The sequence below is a fragment of the Felis catus genome, chromosome E3, assembly GCF_018350175.1.
Source record: "Felis catus isolate Fca126 chromosome E3, F.catus_Fca126_mat1.0, whole genome shotgun sequence".
NCBI lineage: Eukaryota > Metazoa > Chordata > Mammalia > Carnivora > Felidae > Felis > Felis catus.
In genome coordinates this window covers 10,256,755-10,281,537 of record NC_058383.1, presented here as the reverse complement: position 1 = coordinate 10,281,537, position 24,783 = coordinate 10,256,755, and the positions used below count along the sequence as shown (strand labels likewise).

Sequence of the window (24,783 nt, the reverse complement as noted above, 5' to 3'; positions counted from 1 at the left end):
AGACGGCCTAGACTTCTACCCTCCGAAGCAAGGAACACCGCCACTAAGGTGATGTCACAATCTGCCCCTTCAGTATCAGTGGAGGCCACACAGGGAGTTTAGCCGTCCACGCTCACCGAGGAGTAAAAGACACCACACAGCCTCCCCCAAAGGGTTGTATCAGAAGAGGTCACCCCCCCACCATGCTGTCGGTGGAAACTACCGAAAGAACCAGAACTCCTATCCTTGTCCAGAAGTAAAGAGGGGCCCCCATCTTACCCTCCGCCCTGCCCCAAGGGCTAACAAGGCCAAATGGGGAACGAAGGACTTCTGCTTCTGCCCGGCAATATGAGGAGGCCCTTTGCCCTTCCATGGTAAAAATCATCACACGAGCAATTACGGACGCGCTTAAAATGAATGCAAAATATGGGGCGCCTGGGTGGCTCCGTCGGGTAAGCATCCGACTCTTGATTTCAGCTCAGGTCATGATCCCAGGGTCATGGCATTGAGTTCCAAGGTGGACTCTGCACTGAGTGTGGAGCCTGCTTAAGATTCTCTCTCTCTCTCTCTCTCTCTCTCTCTCTCTCTCTCTCTCTCTCCTTCTGTCCCTCCCCTGCTCACAATCCCTCTTTTTAAAAAGGGGGGGGGGGGAAATCTAGATGCTTGGGTGGTTCAGTCAGTTGAGCATCCAACTTTGGCTCAGGTCATAATCTCACTGTTCATGAGTTCAAGCCCCACATCGGGCTCTGTGTTGTCAGTGAAGAGCCTGTTTCAGATCATCCAACGCCCCCCCCCCCCGCCCCTCTTTCACATGCTTCCCCCGCCTCTCAAAAATAAACTTTAAAAAAAAAGGCAAATCTAAATATAAAGTATTTAAAAGAGAGAAAGAGAACGGAAGAGGGGCAAAATAAACCCAAAGCAAATGAAGGAAGGAAATAACAAAGATTAAAACAGAAATCAATGAACCTGAAAATAGGGATCAGTGAAAGACAGAGTTGGTTCTTTGAAAGAAAATGATAAAAATGACGGACCTTTACAGGGAGCCTGGGTGGCTCAGTTGGTTAAGCATCCGACTTCAGCTCAGATCATGATCTTGCGGTTTGTGGGTTCGAGCCCCACGTCAGGCTCTGTGCTGACAGCTCAGAGCCCAGAGCCTGCTTCGGATTCTGTGTCTCCCTCCCTCTCTGTCCCTCCCCTGCTCACGCTCTGTCTCTCAATAATAAATAAATAAATGTTAAGAAAAAAAGTTTTTTTAATAAAAAAAAATGACAGACCTTTAGTAAGGCTGGGAAAGAGAGAGAGAGAGAGAGAAGACATACTTACCAACAGGAATAAAACAGTAACAATCATCCAGACCCTACAGACCATCCAAAGGCTAATAAGCAAATATTATGAACAGCTCTACAACATAAATTCAACAATTTAGACTAAATGGTCCATTTTTCAAACACACACACACACACACACACTACAACTCACCCAATATGAAATAAATAATTTAGATAATTTGAATAGCCCTGTAAGTATTAAGGAAATTAAATTTGCAACTTGAAACTCCTCAAAAAGAATTTCGAGGCCCAGTTTTCACTAGAAAATTCTACTGTGTTCATCAGGGTCATCCAGAAGAAGGACAGACAAGGAGAGAGGGAGAGAAGTTAGAGGAAATGGCTCGCCCAGTCACGGACACTGAAGAGTCCCTTGGTCTGCCATCCGCAAGCTGGGGAAGCAGGGAACCAAGTGGTATAATCCAGTCCAATTCCAAAAACCTGAGAACGGAGAGGTCTGTTGTGTGAAAGGGAGGTAGGTGCAAAACAACGTCCAAAGGCCAAAGGAGCTGTACGGCTGAAGAAAAAGGCCAAGTACAGCTTGACCAAAAATGGCTTAAGGCGACTAACGGACAGAAGCATGTCTTGGAGTGTTAACAAGATGAGTGGATCTCCACAACCCCACCTCCCTTAAGACCTGCTTTTGTAGCCCTAGAGGCTGTAGACAAGCTGGAGTTCTACCCAAGAAGAGAATGTTTAAGAATCATGTGTGTCACAGTCCTATCTCCAGGGCAGATCAAGCACCTGATGCCTCAAGGGTGTCCTTAAGGATAGGGTTAAACAAAAGGAAAGAATGGGGGTGGGGGAGAAGCCTGTGCCCAAGAAGGTGTCAGTAGAGCATGTGACTCGATCTCCTGGTTGTGAGTTCAAGCCCCACGTTGGGCGCGTAGCCTACTTAAAATAAATTTCTTTTTTAATGTTTCAGGTGACAGAATGATCATCATGGTGATTTAAACATTTTGTTTAATATTACCCTGATACCAAAACCAGACAAATACAGTACAAAAATTGAAAATTTCAGACCACTATTGCTCATGAATATAGACTCAGAAATCTTCAACAAAATATTAGCTAATAGAATTCAGCACATATAAAAAGAATTATACACAATGACAAGTGGAGTTTATTCCAGGTATGCATGACCGGCTCGTTATTCAAAAATCAATAATGTAATCCAGCCCATGAGCAAGCTAAAGAAGAAAACTCACATAATCATTTCAATTGATGCAGAAAAAGCATCTGACAAAATTCAACATCCATTCATGGTTTAAAACAAAAAACAGGGGCGCCTGGAGGGCTCAGTCAGTTAAGCATCCGACTTCGGCTCAGGTCATGATCTCACGGCTCGTGGCTTGGAGCCCTGCGTCCGGCTCTGTGCTGACAGCTCAGAGCCTGGAGCCTGCTAAGGATTCTGTGTCTCCCTCTCTCTCTGCCCCTCCCCTGCTCACGATCTCTCCCCCCCCCAAAAAAAAAATAAATAAACATTTAAAAATTTTTAAATAAACAAAAAACTCTCTGAAAAATAGGACTAGAGGGGCACATCCTCAACTTGATTAAGAGCATCTTCAAAAAAACCTACAGCTAACGTTCTACTCAATGGTCAAAGACTAGATGCTTGCACCCCAAGATCAAGAATGCTGGTTCTTCCCACCCTTATTCAGCTAGTGCCAGAAGGTGTAGCCAGAGCAGTAAGGCCAATCAATCAATCAATCAATAAATGAATGGAAGGTGTACAGATGAGAAAGGAAAGGATAAATCTATCCCTATTTGCAGATGACATGATTGCCTCTGTAGAAAATCCCAAGAAATCTGCAAAACCCCTCCTGGAATAAGTGAGTTTAAGAAGGTCTCAGGATACAAGATAAACACATAAAATTAAACACAAAATAAAGGTTTTGCCCTTTGGAAGACCCGGTCTAGAGGACAAAAAGACAAGCTAGCGTGGGATCAACAACTGTGTTAAAATTAATAGAGAAACTTCGCTAAAATGGAGTTGGAAGGGCAGCAGGGGGACTTCTCTCATGTCCTACCACTTATTACCAATTGCAAATCCAACAGGAAGACACTTGCAAACTGATGCTACTTTCACTACCCCAGCCCAGGAGGAAAGGCTTTCTTCCTCCCTCAGCAACAGCCCAGCCAATGAGAGACTGTCCCCACTCAGCCAATGAGAAGCCACGACACTCTGAGCTCCCAGTTTCCTCCAATGGACTTATTTATAACAGTCTTCTCAACGGACCCCTCTTTTTCTATAAAAGGGCGTTTGTTCTTCATTGTTTGGGGGGTTTTGCCTTAGCTTGCTAGTCACGGATTGTAATTCTCTGTTATTCCCAAATAAAACCATTTCTGCTGGTAAAATAACCGGAAGTTTGGGGGCACCTGGCTGGTTCAGGCAATAGAGCATCTGACGCTTCATCTCCAGGTTGTGAGTTTAAGTCCCACGGTGGGCATGGAGCCTACCTAAAAAGATAATAATAAATAATTGTCAGTTTTATTTTTTAAGATTAACAGTTGCAAATCACACATTCAACAAAGGATTACTATATAGGATATATAAAGAACTCTGGAGGCACCTGGGTGGCTTGGTCAGTTAAGCATCCAGCTCTTGATCTGGGCTTAGGTCTTCATCTTGGGGTTATAGGTTTAAAAAAAAAAAAAAACTCTGAAAATTGCAGCGTTAAAAAAAAAAAAAGCAAGCAATCCAATTATAACATGAGCAAAAGCTATGAACAGACATTTCAATAAGGAAGATACACAGATGGCAAATAAACACATGCAAAGATGTCTAACATCATTAAGTCATTAAGGAAATGCAAATTAAAACCATAGCAAAATATCGTTATACACCTATCAGAATGACTTCAGTAAAATATAGTGACAATACCAAATGTTGGTAAGGACGCAGAGAAACTGGATAGCTCACACATTGCTGGTGCAAATGAAAAATAGTACAGCAACTCAGGAAAACAGTCTGGCAGTTTCTTTAAAAGCTAAGCATGTACCTACCATACAACCCAGAAATTACATCCGTAGGCATTTATCCCATACAAATTAAGACATGCTCACACAAAAACCAGCACATGAATGTTTTTCAGCAGCGTTAGTTGTAACAGCCCCAAACTGGAAACAATCCAGCCATCCTTCAAGCGGTGGATGCTGACACAAAATGTTTACATCCATACCAGGGAATATCACTCATCAACAACAAGGAATAAACTATTGATACACACAACAGCCTGAATGAATCTCCAGAGAATCCTGCTGAGTGAACAAAGCCAATGCCAAAAGTTATAGTACATGCTGTGTGATGCCATTTACGTAATAACATTTTTTTAAGTTTTATGTATTTGAGTAATCTCTGTGCCCAAAGTGGGGCTCAAACTCATGACCCTGAGATGGAGAGTCACAGGCTCCTCCAACTAAGCCTGCCAAGCGCCCTTATATAACCTTCTTGAAATGACAACAGATGAGTGATTGTTGGCAAAGAGGGGGTGGGGTTAGGAGAGAAGTGGGTGTGGTTATTAAAGAGCAAATGAGGGACCCTTGAGGTTTGGAATTGCTCTGTATCCTACCAATGTCAATATCCTGGTTGCGATACTGTATTATAATTCTGCAAGACGTCATCATTGGGGGAAACTTGGTAGAGGGTGTGGGGGTCTCTGCATTGCTTTTTACAAATTGCTTTATAAGTTTTTAAAACTGCATGTGAATCTTTTTTTTTTTTTTAAGATTATTTATTTTGAGTGAGCCAGAGACAGCGTGAGTCTGAGAGGGGCAGAGAGAGAGGGAGACAGAGAATCCCAAGCAGGCACCGCGCCGTCAGTGAGGAGCCCCACGCGGGGCTCGAACCCACGAAACCAGGAGACGGTGACCTGAGCTGAAACCAAGCGTCAGACGCTTAACTGACTGAGCCACCCAGGTGCCCCCCACTGTATGTGAATCTACCATGATCTCAAAATGAAAAGGTGAATTAAACAAACAAACAAAGATCATAGGTGGGGGGTTCCGGCAGCACGTGAAGTACGCATGCCCCACTGAGAAGCATTCTAACTCAGTCTGTAGAAGAACTTTGTGCTGGTCAAACAAAACTCCACGGGCTGAATTCTGCCCCTGGGCTGCCGTTTGCAACCCTTGGCCAAGCATTGGGAACACAGATTAGCACCGTGACCAAGTGAAATTGATAACAGAGTTTAAAACACACATTTAGCGATATGCAGAATCATTACTGCTTATTCCTCATTCTCACACATCCGGACACATCATACACAAATACTGCACGTCCACACACACGCACACACCCTCCACCACACCAACACCCAGATGCTGCCACCAGTTACAGCGTGACACTTCCTCCGAGGACTCAGCATCCACAGTAGGCACAGATGGGCTCCCTGTGTACCCTCGTCCCTGGGCTCCACATGGTTTGCCCCCAGCAAGGGACAGGTGGGCCCCCAAACTCCTCAGGCTTAGGCTCTTCCCCTGCCCCCACCTCTGCACACAACTCTCACACTTCCAATGCTGGAGATTGCAAGAATGTGGCCCTAGTGGTGACTGCCTACGGGGGCGAGTAGAAGGCCGGCCAGAGCGCGCTGGGACAGGAGACCCAAGAGGATGGCTACTCTCTGGGTTGGACGCTGGGGAGGAGATAAGAAACAGGCTAATCTAGCTGCAAGCCCTCTTCCTTCAGTTCCTCTTTTCCTAGCCCCGTGCTCCTTGGAAACACACACACACACACACACACACACACCCCATTCTACCCAATCATACCTAGTGCCTCCAGCAGCCAAATCCTTCTCCACCCGCCCCAGCCCAGCTTCCTGTGGACCGCTTTCCTGGATGAGCACAGCCCCAGAACTCTCCTTCCAAACATCACTCAGCCCTGCAGGGTTCCTTGTTGACGCTTAAAGACAGGAGGCTCAGGAGTGTGCTTTGGGGTGGGGGGGGGGTGCATTGTGTCTGGAGCCCCCGAGCCTCAGCCTCCTCCCACCCCTTCACAGCCCTCTTCCTTCAAAGACAGCAACATCCTGCTCTCCTTCCCACACTCTGGGGCACGTACACCCACAGACATGCTGCGGGTCCTGAGCACAGTGGTGTGCGCTCTCTCTCTGCCTCTCTCTCAAAATAAATAAATAACCGTAAAAAAAAAAAAAGCACCCTGTACTCATTAGCAGCCACTCCCCGTTTCCTCCCAACACCCCCACCCCCAGCTACCACCAGTCTACTTTCTGTCTCTATACAGATTTTCCTGCTCTGGATATATATATTTTTTAATGTTTATTTATTTTTGAGACAGAGACAGGGGAGGGGCAGGGATAGAGAGGGAGACACAGAATCTGAAACAGGCTCTAGGCTCTGAGCTGTCAGCACAGAGCCTGACACGGGGCTCGAACCCACGAACTGTGAGATCACGACCTGAGCCGATGTCAGACGCTTAACCGACTGAGTCACCCAGGCGCCCCTGGATATTTTTTGCAAAAGGAATCACCTAGCATGTCACGCTTTGTGACTGGCATCTTTAACTTCCCATAAAGTTGTCAAAGTTTATCCAGGTATCTCGGTACTTTATTCCTTTTTATGGCCAAATAATATTCCATCGATAGACATATCACATTTGGTTAACCATTCACCAGCTGACACTTAGGGTGTTTCCACTTTTTTTTTTTTTTAATGTTTATTTTTGAGAGAGAGAGAGAGAGAGAGAGAGAGACAGCAGGTGTGCGAGTCGGGGAGGGGCAGAGAGAGAGGGAGACAGAGGATCTGAAGCAGGCTCTGTGCTGACAGCAGAGAGCCCGAGGCGGGGCTGGAACCCACGAACCGTGAGATCATGACCTGAGCTGAAGTTGGTCGCTTACCCGCTGAGCCACTTGGGCGCCCCTGGGTGTTTCCACTTTTTGGCTGTTATGAATAACGTTGCTGCAAGCATTCATGTACGTGCTTTTGCGTGAACATATTTCTCGTGTCCCCTGAGTACACACCTAGAAGTGGAAATGCCGGGGCAAAAAAGTAACCACCTGTTGAGGAGCTGCTGGACTGTTCTCAAAAGCAGCTCTGACATTTGACATTCCCACCAGGGTGTGAGAGTTCCAGTTCCTCCAACTCGTTGTCACCACTTGTCTGTGTGCGTCTTTACGATCCCAGCCGTCCTCGTGGGTATGAAGTGGCATTTCTTCGTGGCTTTGACTTGCATCTGCCTAACGACTAATGGCCTGGAGCATCTCTTCATATGCTTCTCGGCCATTCGTGTGTCTTCTTTGTCTATTCTGAATGTTCGGATCCCTTGACCATTTTCTAAATTGGGTTATTTGTCTTTTTATTATTGGGTTGTAAGAACCGTGATAGATATTAAGCACCAAGCTGATTGGAGCTGTTTGCCCAGAGCCAAAGTCTTATTTGCAGAGTCCCTGAAGTTTGGCCCCTGGGCACAAAGCTTTCTGTCCCTGATACCTGATCTCCGCGCGGCCCTGCCCAGCACTTCCCTATCCCTCAGCCTCAGGAGCAAGGCACCTCTCCTTGTCCGTCACCCCCCCCCCCCCCCCCCCCGCCAACCCAAGCATCTCAGAACAAACCCTTCCTCATAGGTGAGGATCTTGAGGCTCAAGGAGGAAAAAGTACCGGCTCAAGTTCACACGGCTGGGGAGGGGCAGCCGGGCTCACCTTTAGGTCTGTCCAGCTACACCCCACACTCGCTCCACATTCCCTGCACGTTTGCATGGCCCGCCTGGGTTGTTTTCTAATTTGCACTCCCACCGCGTCCATTCTCATCCCCGCCCTGTGAGGTGGGTCATGTCGACGTCGTTTCCCTCATTTAACAGAAGAGGAAACTAAGGTAAGAGATGATAGGACTTTCCTCGGCCTCGCAGCTGGCAAGAGACAGAGCACACAGCACCCCACCCAGGCACCACCAGCCAGGGGCCCGTTCTCTGGCCCAGAGCACCTGAGCTCGGCCCCCCTACGCCCAGCCACACTGCCTGAGGCTTCTGTTTCTCTCCTGGCCCAAAGCCACCCTCACTAAACAGGAAACTGAGGGCAGCCAGCAGTCCAGTGAGGTGGACCCAGGCTTACGAAGTTCCTCTAAGGCAGCCCCCACCCAGCACCAGCTGGGCCCTCTGGCCGGGCACTCCCAGCCCTGCCCAGCCCGGCCCCAACAGGCCCAGCCCAAGACCTTTGCCCCTGAAAGAAGCAGGGACCCTGGTTTTCATGGCCCTCTGGCCCTGTTTACCTTACTCTCCTATCACCCCAGGGCCTGGGCACTTAGGGAAGAGGCTGCATGCGTGTGGTTTGACAGACAGGGGGCAAACCAGAAAAACGCTCAGGGCCGGCTCCGTGAGGCCTCTCATCTCACCTGGAGGTGCCCCTGGTTCCTACTAGATTACAAAGCTCCCTCGCAGCAAATAAAACCGGCAGAAACCCTCGCCCGTTTGAGGACATTCTGAATGTCCCAGTGGAGCTGACATACTGGAGAAGAGAAAGGAAGAATGAAAAATAAATTAGAAAACTCAAGTACAACGGAGGGTGTTTAACGCTAAGGAGGGTATGAAGTATGCAAAGGAGATAGGACGTGGTGGGGTGAGTGGCTGCAGGAAATCCAACTGCTAGGGTGAGAGGTGAGACCGAATGGGGGGCAGCTCAGGCAGAACCACCAAGGCCAATGCCAGAAAGGCTCCAAGCAGGGCCAGGAATAGCCCGAGAGCATTAATAAAGGGAAGCCTCCCTAAAGTGGACCAGGGATGCTAGAAGGAGAGGCTGGGGGTGGGGCAAGCCTTACAGCTCCATGTCAATTACAGGAAGCACTGTCAATTACGGGCCCAACAGGGAAGGACATACAGAACATCTTGCATCTTCTATAAGGAATCTGACCACCCCTGAAACTCAGCCAATGAGAAACCCTCATCACCTTGAACTCCTGCTTCTCTCCAATGGACTTCTGTTCAAAACAAGCCCTCCCAACTGCCTCCTTCTTCTCCATAAAATAATGCTCCCCTGATTTGCCAGACTTGCCTATTGTTGGTTTTGCCGTAGCGTGCTTGTTGTGGATTATGAGTTCTCTACTATTCCCAAAGAAAGCCATTTTCGCTACTGAAATACTGGGCAGTTCTATGGGTTCTTTTTAATGTTTTTTTTTTTAATTAATTTTTGAAAGAGAGAGAAACAGAGCGCAAAGGGAGGAGGGGCAGAGAGAGAGGGTGGGAGACACAGAATCTGAAGCAAGCTCCAGGCTCCGAGTTGTCAGCCCAGAGCCCGAGGTGGGACCAGAACCCACAAACCGTGAGATCGTGACCTGAGCCGAAGTCGGACACTTAACCAACTGAGCCACCCGGGTGCCCCAAACAGTTTTATGTTTAAGGTCAGCCTTTCTCAGTGATCAGAGGTGGGATCCAGAGTAGACCCCCAACCACTCTGGGGCTGATAAGCAGACAGGTGCCAATACCCACAGAGCCCAGCTCACTGCTTTCTCGCTGATCGTGGAGTTTGAGGACACCTGTTCTCCTGAATTTCAAGCCCTATGCTTTGTGTCCGAGCTCTCCAGGCTTTATTTGGGATCTGTTGTAAGGTCTTGGTTCTTGTTGATGGGTTTTTTGGTGTGTTGTGTTTTTTTTTGTTTGTTTCAATTGATGGATTAAGAGCCAAAGTTAAGAGTTTCCCAGAGCTCCTGGGGGGCTCAGTCACTTAAGCGTCCGACTTTGGCTCAGGTCACGATCTCTCAGTTTGTGGGTTCGAGCCCCCCGTCGGGTTCTGTGCTGAGAGCTCAGAGCCTGGAGCCTGCTTCAGATTCTGTGTCTCCTGTCTGGCTGCCTCTCCCTGGCTCGTGCTCTGTCTCTCTCAAAAATAAACATTAAAAAAAAATTTTAACATACAGACAGACAGACAGACATAAATAAAGTCCCAAAGTGACTGAGGATCCCCTGGCAACTTGCTGAATAATCTAACATAGTTATTCAAACCTACCAACCTGGTTTCTGAGATTTTTATCAGTCTGCATGCTTGTTGCTGAGGACCAGCCTAGCCACTGGATAAAATGAACTGAAAAGTAACATCCTGAAAGGGGATTTAGAGAGACAAGCCCCTAACTTTTGGCAAGATGCTAGAACACTCAATGGAAATCCCCGGCGAGCAACACTTTTTTAAAGGTATTAGTCCTACAGAAAAAAAAAAAAAAGAAAGAAAGAATATTCTGGTCTCCCTTTAGATGTTAAGTCCACTTGGGTAGCATTTAACTTTATGTTTGTTTATTAATGGCCTGAACCAGTATCTTATTCTTTCAGTTAAAAGGACCAGGATGGAACGGAAAAGTGACCACTATAAATTTAGTTAGCGTGGCAAACTGACTCGCTCACATCTTTAAAAGAAAGACCACTAAAATTCTCAATTTTCAACTCTGACAAATGAAGGCCCATAAACAAAACTAATAACCTTTTCGTTTCTGCTATTATTGCAAAGAGCCAGGTCATCTTTTTTAAGATTGTTACAAACTTAAGCACTCCAGGGGCGCCTGGGTGGCTCAGTCAGTTGAGCGTCGGACTTCGGCTCAGGTCATGATTTCACGGCTCATGAGTTCGAGCCCTGCGTCAGGCTCTGTGCTGACAGCTTGGAGCCTGGAGCCTGCTTCCGATTCTGTGTCTCCCTCTCTCTCTCTGACCCTAACCCACTTGCATTCTGTCTCTGTCTCTCTCAAAAATAAATAAACATTAAGAAAAAATTTTTTTAACTTAAGCACTCCAGCTGCCTTCAGCCCTCTGGTCAGTCTTTTTAATGTCCCAGCAGTTCCCAGGGTCGGGGCTCCCAGAAACTCCAAGGGGACGGGGATGAACCTGTGTCTGTCTTCATTGACACCGAAGCTAATTCTCACTGCTCAACCTCTCGGCTGTAAAGCAACCCTTATCTCAAAGTCCTAGAATAGTAGGGGTTCAAATAATAGAAATTTCTAATCAACCTCAACAGGTTCCTGTCTCTGAACCTACTCCCTCTTGTCCATGACCTTTGAGAGACAGGCACCCTTTTCTCCTTACTTCCTCTGCCCCTATTCATTTGCTGGGCCACGATTTCTTAGAAAAGTAGTACCGTGCCAGAATTTGTTTCTCCTAAAAGGGAGAAATAACTCCAGAATTTGACAGAAGAGCCAAACAGGAAAAATAAATGGCCCTTTGGCATATTTTCTGTGCGTTGTCTCTGATGGCACCATAGTTGAGACTTGGGGACACAGATCATTTATTCCTATCAGATCAGGTATTCTCTTCTTTATGGGCAAGATCCTCAACTGATATTAGCAGAATCCACAATGCACCTCCCACCAAAATTCAAATAGATCCCTGAAAACCTCTTCCCATAATTAATCAATGCTGTAGAACTAAAGAGGAGCTTCGAGGCAGCAAGCCTATAACAGACGATTACAAGGCTCAAGGCTTCATGAATCCCTGCACAAGTCCCTGTAAGTCCCCAATTATACCCATGAGAAAACCCAAGGGCCAAGGATGAAGATTTGTCCAGGACCTCTGAGCAATAAATGACAGTTGTCCCTCAGCACCTGGTATTCCTAACTCCAGTGTGTTATTTCCAACATCCATTCCCACTGAGAGCGTATTTTTCACGGTAATTGATCTATGCGGTACATCTCTAGTATTCCAGTTGATAAGGACAGCCAGTAAGTTTTTGCCTTCACTTGGAAGAATGGAAATAACAGCTGGACAGTAACGCCCCAGGATTTCACAGAGAGTACTTCCTACCTTAAAAGCTGATGTGAAAAACAGAACGTTTTCTGCGGGCTCTATTTGGCCAAAATGCGTAGATGGTTTGCTTCTCTGCCCCCTTCCTCAAACCTCTTCACAGAAAGACAGCATCCATCTGTTAAGACTTTTGTTCTTAAAGGGACATAAAGTCTTCAAAGAAAAACTACAGTCTGGTCGCGTTTAGGTTAGATACTTAGGGCATCTGATCTTGGAATACGGGCTTACAAATGGACGCAGATGAAACCCCTCATGACTGCTTACTGCTAACAGATAACCTTTTGACACCCACTGACAATTTACAAGACTCCTCGAACAGATACAGATTTTTCATGGTTTATTTATAGTTCTTATTTATTTTTTTAATGTTTTATTTTATTTTTGAGAAAGAGAGACAGAGGGCCAGCGGGGGAGGGGCAGAGAGAGAGAGGGAGACACAGAATCTGAAGCCGGCTCCAGGCTCCGAGCTGTCAGCCCGGAGCCTGACGCGGGGGGCTTGAGCTCACAAACTGTGAGATCATGACCTGAGCTGAAATCAGACACTTAACCGACTGAGGCACACAAGTGCCCATAGTGATGGTTCTTATTTATAGAATGAAAATGGTAAATACTGTCCTGGGTATGCTTTTCCCACTCCCTTGAAGTCATTAAGGCAGTACCTTTACCTCTGGCTACTTCAGCCCAATGTCAGTGAGTTATAGGCTGAGTTATATGCCCTTACTCAGGCTTGTACTTTACCCGTGGGTAAAACCTCAAACATTTATACTGATACTTGATATGCCTTTGAGGTAGCTCATGACTTTGGAATATTGTGGAAACAATGAGATGTTCTTATCTTCAATGGGAATAATATTAAAGATGGCTCCTATGTCCAAAATTGATTAAATGCCACACTTTGGCCAGCTGCTCTGACTCTTAATGTTCCTGGGCACTCCAGGCTCGACTTCTTGAGGACCAAAGTAATCCACCCTGATGATGTTTCCATCATCAAAATGGAAATGCTGCTCTCAAGGAGTCCAATAGCCAAACCTCTGTTATAGTCTAAAGAGATGGTCTCTCAAATGATAATTTTGGAGACATCAACAAAAGATACCTAACAATTGGCCCCAGAGAGGGGAAAAACAGCTTTGGAAATGTATCACTGTAGGTTCCACAAGAAGAGAGAGAACTCTGGTCGGGACCAAATAATAATCTGCTCTACTAGAAATTCGAAAATTCCCAGTACTTACAACCGTACACACATTAAACCACTGGTCTGGGGCGCCTGGGTGGCTTGGTCGGTTAAGCGTCCGACTTTGGCTCAGGTCATGATCTCACGATCCGGGAGTTCGAGCTCCGCGTCGGGCTCTGTGCTGATAGCTCAGAGCCTGGAGCCTGTTTCAGATTCTGTGTCTCCCTCTCTCTCTGCCCCTCCCCTGTTCATGCTCTGTCTCTCTCTGTCTCAAAAATAAATAAACGTTAAAAAAAAATTTTTTTTTTAAACAAAAAAAACCCACTGGTCTACTGACAAAATGACAGCATTCGTCAATGAACATTTGTGGTGAAAAGTTCATAAGGGCCACAGAAAGTGCCTCTCTCACTTGCCCCACGCGTCCAAAGTATAATCCAGGGAAACCTGTTCATATAAATGGATTTCATACAGCTTCCCCATCTCATGGACAAATGTGTTTTAGTTATGGCTCATATGCTTTCTCACTGGACCAAAGTTTTGTTGTGTAGACAGGCCAATGCTTCCTCTGTTAGAAAAGATTATCACAGGGCGCCTGGCTGGCTCAGTCAGTAGAGCGTGTGAGTCTTGATCTTGGGGCTGTAAGTTTGAGCCCCACATTGGGGAAAAGAGGTTACTTAACACTAAAATCTTTAAAAAAGAAAAAGATTATCACGACCTGGGGAGCCCCTCTCAAACTTCACAGTGATCAGGGAATCCATTTTGCCGGTTGGGTGCTTCAACAAGTACTAATGGACTATTAAGACTCAAAGGGAAAAATTTGTAGAAACCCTCCAAACACCTTGACCTAAAGCATTGCTGTTGGTCCTCTGAAACTCAGATCCACCCCCTTAGCAACTCTACTCTCCCCCTATGAGGTAGTTGCAGGACATCCAAAACACTTGGCCTCTGCTTCCTTTGACCCACAGCTGATAAAAGGAGATATATTTCAATAGTGTAAAGGCCTAATGGCTTCTATTAAAAATGATCATGCTGGGGCACCTGGGTGGCTCAGTTGGTTAAGCGTCCGACTCTTGATTTCCGCTCAGGTCACGATCTTGTGGTTCGTGAGATCAAGCCCTGCATCGGGGTCTGTGCTGACAGCTCAGAGCCTGGAGCCTGCTTCTGATTCTGTTTCCCTCTCCCTCTGCCCCTCCCCTGCTCACACTCTGCTTCTCTCTCAAAAATCAATAAAACATTAAAAAAAAAAAAGTTCTCATCAGAAGAAGAAAAAATTTTAAGAGGAAAAAATAAACTTTTAAAAATAAATAAATAAGTAAAAATAAAAACCAACTATTAACTGACATTGGATTCTTATACACATCCATGGTCTCTGAACTTACAACTTTACAGACTATTATTTGATAACATTTGTTTTCAAACCAGTCCATTTGAGATAACTATTTATTTATTTCTCTCTTTTTTTTTTAAGTTTTTATTTATTTTTGAGAGAGGAAGGGGAAGAGAGAGAGGAAGAGAGACAGAATCCCAAGCAGGCTCTGCACCATCAGGGTGGAGCCCAATGGGGGCTCAAACTGATGAACCGTGAGCTCATGACCTGAGCTGCAACCAAGAGTCGGATACTTAACCGACTGAGCCGCCCAGGTGCCCCTTCCTCTCTTTTTAAAAAGATTTTATTTTTAAGTAATTTCTACACCCAGCATGGGGCTTGAACTAACAACCCTGAGATCAAGAGTCTCATGCTCCACTGACCAAGCCAGCCAGGCGCCCAAGATAACAATATATGTTTTTTTAAGTCTTTGAAGTGTTGCTGGTTTGCATCGGATCTTCCCAATGCACTTGATTCCTTCTTCTCGTGTGCTCTGGCAGTGTTTACCATTCTGCTTTCATGGTTGCTTTAGGCAGGGACTTCCAGGAGGCATAGGTGAGTCCAGGTCTGCCTTCATAGCCAGAAACTTTTCTTCCCTAAGTTGGAATAAGTGCCAATAAACATTTTCAGCTGGCTACCTTCAGACCTAAGGTCCTGATTTAGAACCAACATACAGGTTGGAATTGTCACGTTACTTTTGATTCTGTACTTGTTGCCTATCAATCTTTCATTTTAAATAAATGTACCCAATAAGATTATACTGGCTCCATACTTCAAGATGACCTCCAACGCTGATAACCTTGAGAAGATACAGACTTGAGATGGGAAATGCCTGAGAGCTCTCCCTCCTAACCCTCCTTGCTGTGCCAACCTGGCCTTAAGTGGTTTCCAACTGCTATGCACTTTCCTTCCAAAGTGGGGCGTGACAACCAGAAAAGGTCCTTCCAGGGACTCAGGGACAAAACCACTATGCGCAAAATACCTAATTCTTGATCAGCGATGCTTTCAAGGAAAGATCTTGATCAAAAGAAGGAAATGTGAAAATTAGTGAAGCAGAACTGGGGAGCTAGAACGGGAGGCTGGCACTCCATGTCAATTACAGGAAGAATGGTCAATTACAGCCTCCAGCAGAAGAATCTCAACAGGACAGAATAATCAATTACAGACCCCAACAGCGAAAATTGTACACAGCATCTTCTGTAAGAAATTCACCACCCCTGCAACTCAACCAGTGAGAAAACCAGCATTATCCTGAACTCTTGCAATCCCTCCCAACTTCCTCCTCCTTCTCCATAAAACAATGATCCTCCCCTTTGTTGGACTTGCTTATGGTTTTGCTGCAGCTTGCTTGTCCTGGATTGCAATTCTCTGCTCTTCCCCAATAAACCCATGTTTTGCTGGTAGGATAACTGGCGGCTTTACTTTTAAGGTTAATAGGAGGGAAGGCATTGTAAGTAACACCTCTGACTCCCCACTTCTGCCAGGATCAAACCTTTCACTACGATTTCATGAAAGTGGGCCCAGAGGGAGGAAGCACGAGGCTGCGCAGGAGGAGGGGAATCAATGAGGCGGAGGGACTTCTGGGAGGGGAGAGCAGCTCTGCTACCAGGATCCAGGAGCTAAGGGAGGAGCAGTGGGGCTGGGAAGTGAATTTGAGTTCGGCGCTGGTTTGGGGCATCTTCTCGGTGTCTTTGGTGGGGAGTGGCGGATTTCTGGCTTCTGAGCGCAGACCTCCAGGGCCTGGATCAAGCCCGGATTGTGTGCCAGCAGAGCCTCAGAGGCCAGAGGGACCTAGGAGCAGGTGTGCGGCTCCCGGAGCAGCCGCCCACTCCGGAAAACAGCCCCGGCCACGCCCACTGGGCCCTTCCAGGCCCCATGGATCCCGGCCAGCTGGCCGAGACCCCCTTCCCGACGACGCCTGTGCGAACGGCACCGCACCGAAAATGTGGGGAGGTCGGGGAGTGTCGAGCAGATTGTGATTTGCACCGCAACCCCTGCGAGCCCCGGAGAATTAGCTTGGGAACTGGGCGATGAAGAGCGAGGGGCGGGGTCGCAGGCCCCGGGTCCGCCCTCTCTTGGCACCCCCCACCCCGCGCGGTGCGCCACTCCCCGCCGAGTCCTTCCTCCCAGGGCGCTTGGTGAAGGTGGGAAGAGGGGCCACGTCACAGTCTCCAGGCCCGGGGACCCGCGGCTCCGCCCCTCCCACCCCCGCCGGAGCGCTGGGCACGGATCTAAGACTCACCGGCCCCAGCCCAGGGCCAGCCCAGTCGCCGCCGCCCGCCCACAAAGCCACAGGCAGGTGCAGGCGCTGTTTAGGGGCGAGCGGGCTGAGCGGAGCCGTTAGCGCGCGCCGTCCGTCCGTGCGTCCAAGCCGTCCGCGCGTCCGTCGAGGCATCCCTCCGTCTGCGCGCGGCAGCTCCCACCCAGGCCCGGCGGCCACGGCCGGTCGTCTTCCCGCACCCTGAGCCGCCCGGCAGAGCCGGCCTTGGCGCGGCAGCCATGTCCATGGGCCTGGAGATTACGGGCACCTCGCTGGCCGTGATGGGCTGGCTGAGCACCATCGTGTGCTGCGCGCTGCCCATGTGGCGCGTGACGGCCTTCATCGGCAGCAGCATCATCACGGCGCAGATCACCTGGGAGGGCCTGTGGATGAACTGCGTGGTGCAGAGCACCGGCCAGATGCAGTGCAAGGTATACGACTCGCTGCTGGCGCTGCCGCAGGACCTGCAGGCGGCCCGCGCCCTCATCGTCGTCGCCATCCTGCTGGCCGCCTTCGGGCTCCTCGTGGCGCTGGTGGGCGCCCAGTGCACCAACTGCGTGCAGGACGACACGGCCAAGGCCAAGATCACCATCGTGGCGGGAGTGCTCTTCCTGCTGGCCGCCTTGCTCACGCTGGTGCCGGTGTCCTGGTCGGCCAACACCATCATCCGGGACTTCTACAACCCCCTGGTGCCGGAGGCGCAGAAGCGTGAGATGGGCGCGGGCCTGTACGTGGGCTGGGCGGCCGCGGCGCTGCAGCTGCTGGGGGGCGCGCTGCTCTGCTGCTCCTGCCCGCCGCGCGAGAAGAAGTACGCGCCCACCAAGATCGTCTACTCCGCGCCCCGCTCCGCCGGCCCGGGCACTAGCACAGCCTACGACCGCAAGGACTACGTCTGAGGGGCGGCCGCGGGGAGACCCCACCACCCCAGGGGCGCGAGCGCCCACCGGTGCCGCGTGCGGCCTCTCCTCGGAGACCAGCCCCCCCTCCCCCCAGGTGCCAGGAGCTCTCACACTGGACCGGGAGGGACCAACCCCGCGGCCCCTTCCTGGGCAGCACACCCCGCTCCCCGGCCCCACGGCGCGCGGGGGACCAGCCCACACGGACAGTGAAACCTCAGCCCCTCCGGAGAGCGGGGCCGGGTGGCCGCCGCTACTTGCCCGTCCCGTCGGGCCTCGGCCCCAAAGCCCGCGTTGGGCAGGGACCGGCAGTCTTGGAAAGGGCCAGTTGATATTTTTCAATAAAAGCCTTTCGTTTTTGCAGTTACGGGCGCCTACTTTCCTGAGCGAGCGCCGACAGGCCTCCACCTCCCTACCTCCCTACCGAACACCCGCCCCTCAAGGGTTGGCCTTGGCTGGGTTCTGCTCTCCCGCTATGAAGCTTAGAGAAGGCAGAGCTTGGGTAACCAAGAAAGTGTGGTTCGAAACCGAACTGGGTTCGCCCTAGGTGGCCATTTGGCCTACTCACTGGGAATTCAGACATTGAAGGGCCAACCTAGAGAGGCATGAGCACTTCCAGCCTGCTGCATGGACGGAGGCATGGGGGGGGGGGGGCCGGGAGCGGGGAGAAGTGTGGCTCCGGGCCCTCCTCCCTAGTCTTTGCCTTCTGGGTTTGTGCTTGGAGAATCGTTTGTGCTTGGAGAATCCCCTGTGCGGCTGCACAGCTAATCTTCCCTCTCCGTGTGAAAGAGTACATTCAGTGCTATGATTTCATATTTGGAAGGGGGGAACAAAAAGCCCTATTGTTTTGGTAAAAGAGCGTCAAAAGTAAAGCTGGGCGGCAGTTTCTCACCTGGAGGGGCGAGGAGGAAGGGGCCTCATTTTCTTCCTAGGGACCCCCAAGGGTCAGGATGCATGACCCTCTGGCGAGGCTGTAGGGCTTGAGTTTAAACAGGCTTGGAAGGCCTTGTGTCCGGGAGAAGGCGCAGGAGGTTCAGGTAATAGGAAAGGGCGCCGGTGCCTGGGACCAGGAAAGAGAGATCCCCCAGGGCTGGCCGCATAGCAAAGTGTGAGGGGAATGTGGTGAGGCCCAGCCAGGGGCCAGGAGGAGGCCAAGCCATGGAGTCTCAGATGCAGAATTACAGACTCTGGACCTTAACTCTGGTGTTTTGGGAGTCATGGAAGTCAGATGACTGGCCAGATTTATGCTCCAAAATACCATCTCCAGGAGCCCCTGGGGAAGTGGGATTCCAGGAGGGAGAAGAAGGTGGGGACACCATCGAAGAGGCTCCACGGCCATCCTCTTGGAGATGGTGTGGCCAGAAAGAAGGCAGGGACAGTGGGGTCAGGAGCAGGGCCTGACAGGGGCTGGAAGCAAGCAAGATGAGGGCTTGAGAAGCATCTCGATAGGTAGGGTGAGGGAGATGGAAACATTAGGATAACCCCAATCTTCTGCCCTAGGTCATTGCTGGGATGGCGGATGCCATTTACCAAAATGGGAAACTAGGTTTGTGGGGAAAGATGATGGTTTTCAGGTTTGAAGGCACAGAGTTTGGCAAGCCTGTTGGGCCTCCAGGCAGAGACGTCCAGGAAGCGGCAGGGCACATATAAAGAACTGAGACTCGGGAGTGGCCAACGCCGGCTATTGTTAGCATACAGATGGCACCTGAAACCAGGGTGACTGAGGTTGCAAAAGTGGTCAGGCAAGATGAGGCCCGAGGAGTAGCCGTGGGGTTCAAGGCAGCAAGGTGGTTCCTGGTGGCCTCGGCAGGAGGCGGGCGGGCAGACCCAGCAGGCGGAAAAGCCAGTGGGAGTTGAGAAGTAAGATCAAAACATCTGGACAATGGGCCCAAGACCTTTGCTTATAAAAGGAGTCTAGGCCAAGTTAGCAAGTTGACAGGGAGCAAGGATCAAGGGACAGGATATGGGATGGAAGAGAATGATTTCCCAGTTATTGTATCTCAAACTTCACCTGCAGCAAAGCTTCAGCAGAAGGTCCTAGTGGCCACCGGGTTTTTTAGCAGGCTACTCCCCCCTCCAGCTCCCCCCAAATTATCCAGTTAGGGAATACCGACATGTAGCCACCCTTTATGACCCAAGGAAGAGGAAGGAGGTTACGATGAATAGTAGGGACACCCTGGCTTTAGGTCATTCTCTATAAGATTCCAGGAAAGTTCGAGGGGTTGGGGTTGGGGGTGCTTTGGGGAAACCACTCTTCTAGCCTGAGGGGGAGTAAAGGTGAGGGAGGAATGAAGGGGAGAGGCTGGAGGGAGAGCTGGACCGGAAGTGAGCTCAGGAAAGGGGGAGGGCAGAGTAGGGGGGGCCTCCGTGAGGGGAGGGGGCCCAAAGAGAAGGAGGGAGCTCAGTGAAGGGGAGGGGCTCAACGGGGAAGGGTCAGGAGGGAGGAAGCTTAGCAACAGGAGGTGAGAGGGAGAGAACTAAGAGGAGAAATTTCTCTGGGCCTGGCTGGGATGGAATTGAGGGAGTAAGGGGGCAGACGGGCCAAGGGGGTTGCATTTGCCCTTGAACCTCCACAGTCTCTGGCCATGGATGCCAGGTTGGGCCAAGTCAGAACCGAGGGGCACCTGAGTGGCTCCTTTGTCCCAGAGGGCCCTGCAGGTAGGAACAAGGTTATTCATTTACCACCAGCTTCCAGAAGGCAGCCTGAGCACAGCGCCTCCCGGGCCACCCTAGGGCAGAGCTGCAGCCCAGGGCTGGAGCCAGTCTGCCCTGCAGCCCACCCCCAGTGCCCCTGAGCCAGAAGGATGTGACAGAGAAGGGAGACAGCCCCTTGGGTGGGAGGCCCTCAGCTCCTCCCCTGGCTCCCTGGTCTCTTCCCAAGCCTGGGCTCCCCGGGGCCCCCTGGGGGCAGTGAGGTCTCCTATCCCATCCAACGCTCCTCCCTGACCCACGCACACACACACACTTGCCAAGCTCCAGGGCCTGTCCTAACTCTACCTGATCTTATGCTTTTAGAGTTTAGGGTCTATACAGGGGCATGCAGACCACAGGCTGAGGGGAGTCTCACGGGAAAGATCCGGGAAAACTTCAGCAGGCTGGAGGAGAGACAGGCATTTGATGTGAAGAACACCCTGGACTGAGAGAGAGTAGTTTCTAGATCTTTCCTCCGTGTGCCTCTGAGCACTTCCCTTCCCCTTCTGGGTCTCAGTTTCTCCACCATTTCAACCAGGGGGTTGAACCAGGTGGTCCATGAGGGTCCCTCTAACTTGTATTTTCCATCCCTGTTTTTATCCTTTTTTTTAGCATTTTTATTTATTTTTGAGAGAGAGAGTGCAAGCAGGGGAGGGGCAGAGAAAGAGGGAACACAGAATCTAAAGCAGGCTCCAGGCTTCTGAGCTGTCAGCACAGAGACCAACACGGGGCTCGAACTCGTGAACCGCGAGATCATGACCTGAGCGAAGTTGGACGCTTAACTGAGGCACCCAGGTACCCCTTTACCCGTTTTTATCCTTATCACCCCTTGCAGAAGAAAATTAGAACCAAACCGACAGGGTAAGCCGGGAAGTTCACTCCTCTGAGCCTCAGCTTCCTCATCCGCAAAATGGGTATGATAATGGCACCAGGCGATGTCGAGGATTAGCTGAGTCATCTTCTGGGTTCCGGTTCAGCCTATTCTCACCCCATCACAGCACTATGTTGTTTTGTTTCTTTCTCTCTCTCTCTTTTTTAAAATCTTTATTTATGTTTGAGAGAGCGAGCACAAGTGGGGGAGGGGCAGAGACAGGGAGACAGAGGATCCCAAGCAGGCTCTGTGCTGACAGCAGAGAGTTCAATGTGGGGCTTGAACTTACGAACCACGAGTTCATGACCTGAGCCAAAGTCGTACGCTTTTTTTTATATATATAAATTTTTTTTAATGTTTTATTTATTTTTAAGACAGAGAGAGACAGAACATGAGTGGGGATGGGGCAGAGAGGGAGGGAGACACAGAATCTGAAGCAGGCTCCAGGCTCTGAGCTGTCAGCACAGAGCCCGACGCAGGTCTCGAACTCATGAACTGGGAGATCATGACCTGCGACAACCGGCTAAGCCACCTGGGTGCCCCGCCTTTTTTTTTTTTTTTAAACATATATTCATTTTTGAGAGACAGAGTGTGAGCAGAGGGGTGGCAGAGAGAGACAGGAAGACACAGAATCGAAAGCAGGCTCCAGGCTCTGAGCTGTCAGCACAGAGTCCGATGCGGGGCTCGAACCCAAGAACTCTGAGATCGTGACCTGAGCTGAAGTCAGACACTTAACCCACTGAGCCACCAAGTCGCCCCATGTTGGTTTTTCTCATCAGACTTCCCACCACAAGGTCATCCCCCAAGCTCAGGGGCACTGTCCCCAGCTTCTGTCCCTCTGCAGCACCCAGCGCAGGCCAGCGCCCATTTGTGGAAGGAAGGCATGACTGCGTGCTTTTCCGCCCAGCACAACGCTTGGCACGCAAAAGGACCTCAATCAACGTGAACTGGTACCAATGTTTTGGGTTATTCAGCCAGGCAGGAGCCTGGGAACATGAGGGCAACAGCTGGGCCGTGAGAAAGTCCTCGGTTTCTTCAAAATCCACAGCCCCGGACACCCCCTGCCAGGCTCTGTCCCATTCCACCTCCCACCGTTGTGCCTCAGGCTGCCCAGGGCTTGCCACACCTGTTCCAGCTCTTCCTCCTGCCCGGACCAAAAGCCAAGTGCTTTATCAAACAAACACAGCATTTATTGTGGCTCCCTCAAGGTCTGCGGCAGGCCTGGAAGAACAGACAGTACCTTCCTTCTCCCTCCCCTACCAGGGCTCCATTCAAGGTCATCTGTGCCAAGACAAGTATGTTCTGCAAAGCAGGTTAAGGGAGCAAGAGTGCGGGCTCTTGTGCTCGCTGACAGACCTTGGGCATGTCGCTCGCCAACTCTCACTCATCTGTAAAAGAGGTGATACCGTCCCTGATCTACTTGACCCCCAAAGAACCCCGCAGGGTAGGCATTACAAAATGAGGCCACCAAGGCTCACCAGCTGATGGCCCTCCTGCCAATGACCAGCCCCTCGTCTGTCAACCTCGTCACTATTTCTAGATGTGTCCACCTGTCTTCTTCCCCACTTGCTGCCATGACTCCAACCAGGCCACCACCATCTTTCAGTAACAGCCCCAAGAGGGTCACCTGCCTCCAGGCTCCCTCCCCAACCCGGCTATGCCCCTGTCCAAGCCACTCCCCTCAGAATAGCCAGGTGACAGTTCAATCTGACCATATCACTCGCTTACTTAAAATCCTTCCAGTCCCCTACTCCCTATGGCTCTCAGGATCCCACCCAGACCCATGCGCCATGATTGCCTCCATATTGGCTCACGTCCTCCCCACCCCAACCACCAAGGCCCATCCCCTCTGGATTTCCTTCATTTCTTCATAAACCCTGCCCTCTCCAGGCCCCAAGCCTCTCACCACAAGTTGTTCTCTGTTCTGTCCAGCTTCCCCACTCTCACCTCACCCCTGTTGGCAAGTTTACAGGTCATTTCACATCTTAGCTGAAGGAAGCTTCCCTGACAGCCAGCCTGTTCCCACAGAGTCCTGTCCATCCAGGAGGACACCATGGCATTTGTCACTCTGTACCCAAATCACTTCCCCCCTTTTAAACAATCCCACGGCATCTATTGTCATCTGGTAAGAACATAAGCCTAATCAAAACAACACGAACAAATGTTTCAGAACTATACTCCCAGCAAAGGACACCTAAAAAAAAACAAAATGCATTGTCTTCTCAACCATTTCTCACCTCATTGACCATTTCTAGCTGAAGACACTTTGGAGCAGAGTAATACGGTCTCCTTTTAGCATGATTCAACTTATCATGGCTTAATCGACTGAGCCACCCAGGCGCCCCAGATTTTCTTCATTTTCTTTATTCATTTTAAGTAATTCCTACATGCAACGCGGGGCTCGAACTCACGACTCCCCGAGATCAAGAGTTGCAGGCTCTTCCGACTGAGCCGTCCAGGCTCCTGATTTCAATAAGGGTGCCAAGAGAAATTACTGGAGACAGAATAGTCTCTTCCACAAATGGTGCTGGGAAAACTGGATATTCACATGCAGAAGATGAAGCTAAACCTTTACACAGACAAGAATGAACTCAAAATAGATCAAAGACCCACACATACGAGCTGAGCCTATAAAACTCTAAGAAGAAAACATACCGCAAAAGCTCCACAGCATTGGACTTGTCACCAGTATCTTGGTTATAACACCAAAGGCACAGACAACAAAAGGGAAAAAAATAGACAAATTGGACCTGATGAAAATTTAAGGGGCACCTAGGTGACTTAGTTGAGTGTCCGACACTTGGGTTCGGCTTAAGTCATGATCTCACGATTTGTGAGTTAAAGCTCCGCATCAGGCTCTGCATTGATGGGCTCTGCTCTCTCTCCCTCTCTCTCTGCCCCTCCCTGCATGCACATGCTCTCTCTCTCTCTCTCTCTCTCAAAACTGAATAAACAAACATTAAAAAAAAAGAAAATTTATTTTTTTTAAAAAACTTTTTTTTTCAACATTTATTTATTTTTGGGACAGAGAGAGACAGAGCATGAACGGGCGAGGGGCAGAGAGAGAGGGAGACACAGATTCGGAAACAAGCTCCAGGCTCTGAGCCATCTGCCCAGAGCCCGACGCGGGGCTCAAACTCACGGACCGCGAGATCGTGACCTGGCTGAAGTCGGACGCTTAACCGACTGCGCCACCCAGGCGCCCCCCAAAAAAAGAAAATTTAAAACTTTGTGCATCAAAGGGCACTTACGGACAGAGTGAAAAGGCAACCCACAGAATGGGAGAAAAGACTTGCAAATCATATATCTGGTAGGGAATTAATATCAAAAATACACAGAGAACTTCTAAAATTTAACACCAATTCAAAAACAGGCAAAGGATTTGGCTAGACGTCTCTCCAAAGCAAAGAAGATATATGAATGGCCGATAAGCACATATGAAAAGATGCTCAACATCACTAATCATTAGGGAAATGCAAATCAAAGCCACAATTAGATACCAC

General features: G+C 49.6%; 1 protein-coding gene and 1 long non-coding RNA gene across 2 annotated transcripts; both read left to right on the top strand.

Moving 5' to 3' along the window:
* LOC109495161 lies at positions 1–9,288 on the top strand. The gene is made up of 2 exons (XR_002150413.3): positions 1–431; positions 9,089–9,288. It is a non-coding gene; the product is annotated as an uncharacterized LOC109495161 (long non-coding RNA).
* Positions 9,289–16,145: 6,857 nt separating this feature from the next.
* On the top strand, positions 16,146–18,085 carry CLDN3 (claudin 3). The gene has a single exon (XM_011290351.4). It carries the CDS (start codon positions 17,062–17,064, stop codon positions 17,716–17,718), a length of 657 nt encoding a protein of 218 aa, XP_011288653.1. The 5' UTR covers positions 16,146–17,061; the 3' UTR covers positions 17,719–18,085.
* The last annotated feature ends 6,698 nt before the right edge of the window (positions 18,086–24,783 follow it).

Coding starts and splice junctions, on each gene's coding strand:
- CLDN3 (XM_011290351.4), top strand. CDS start 17,062: ATGTCCATGGGCCTGGAGATTACGGGCACCTCGCTGGCCGTGATGGGC.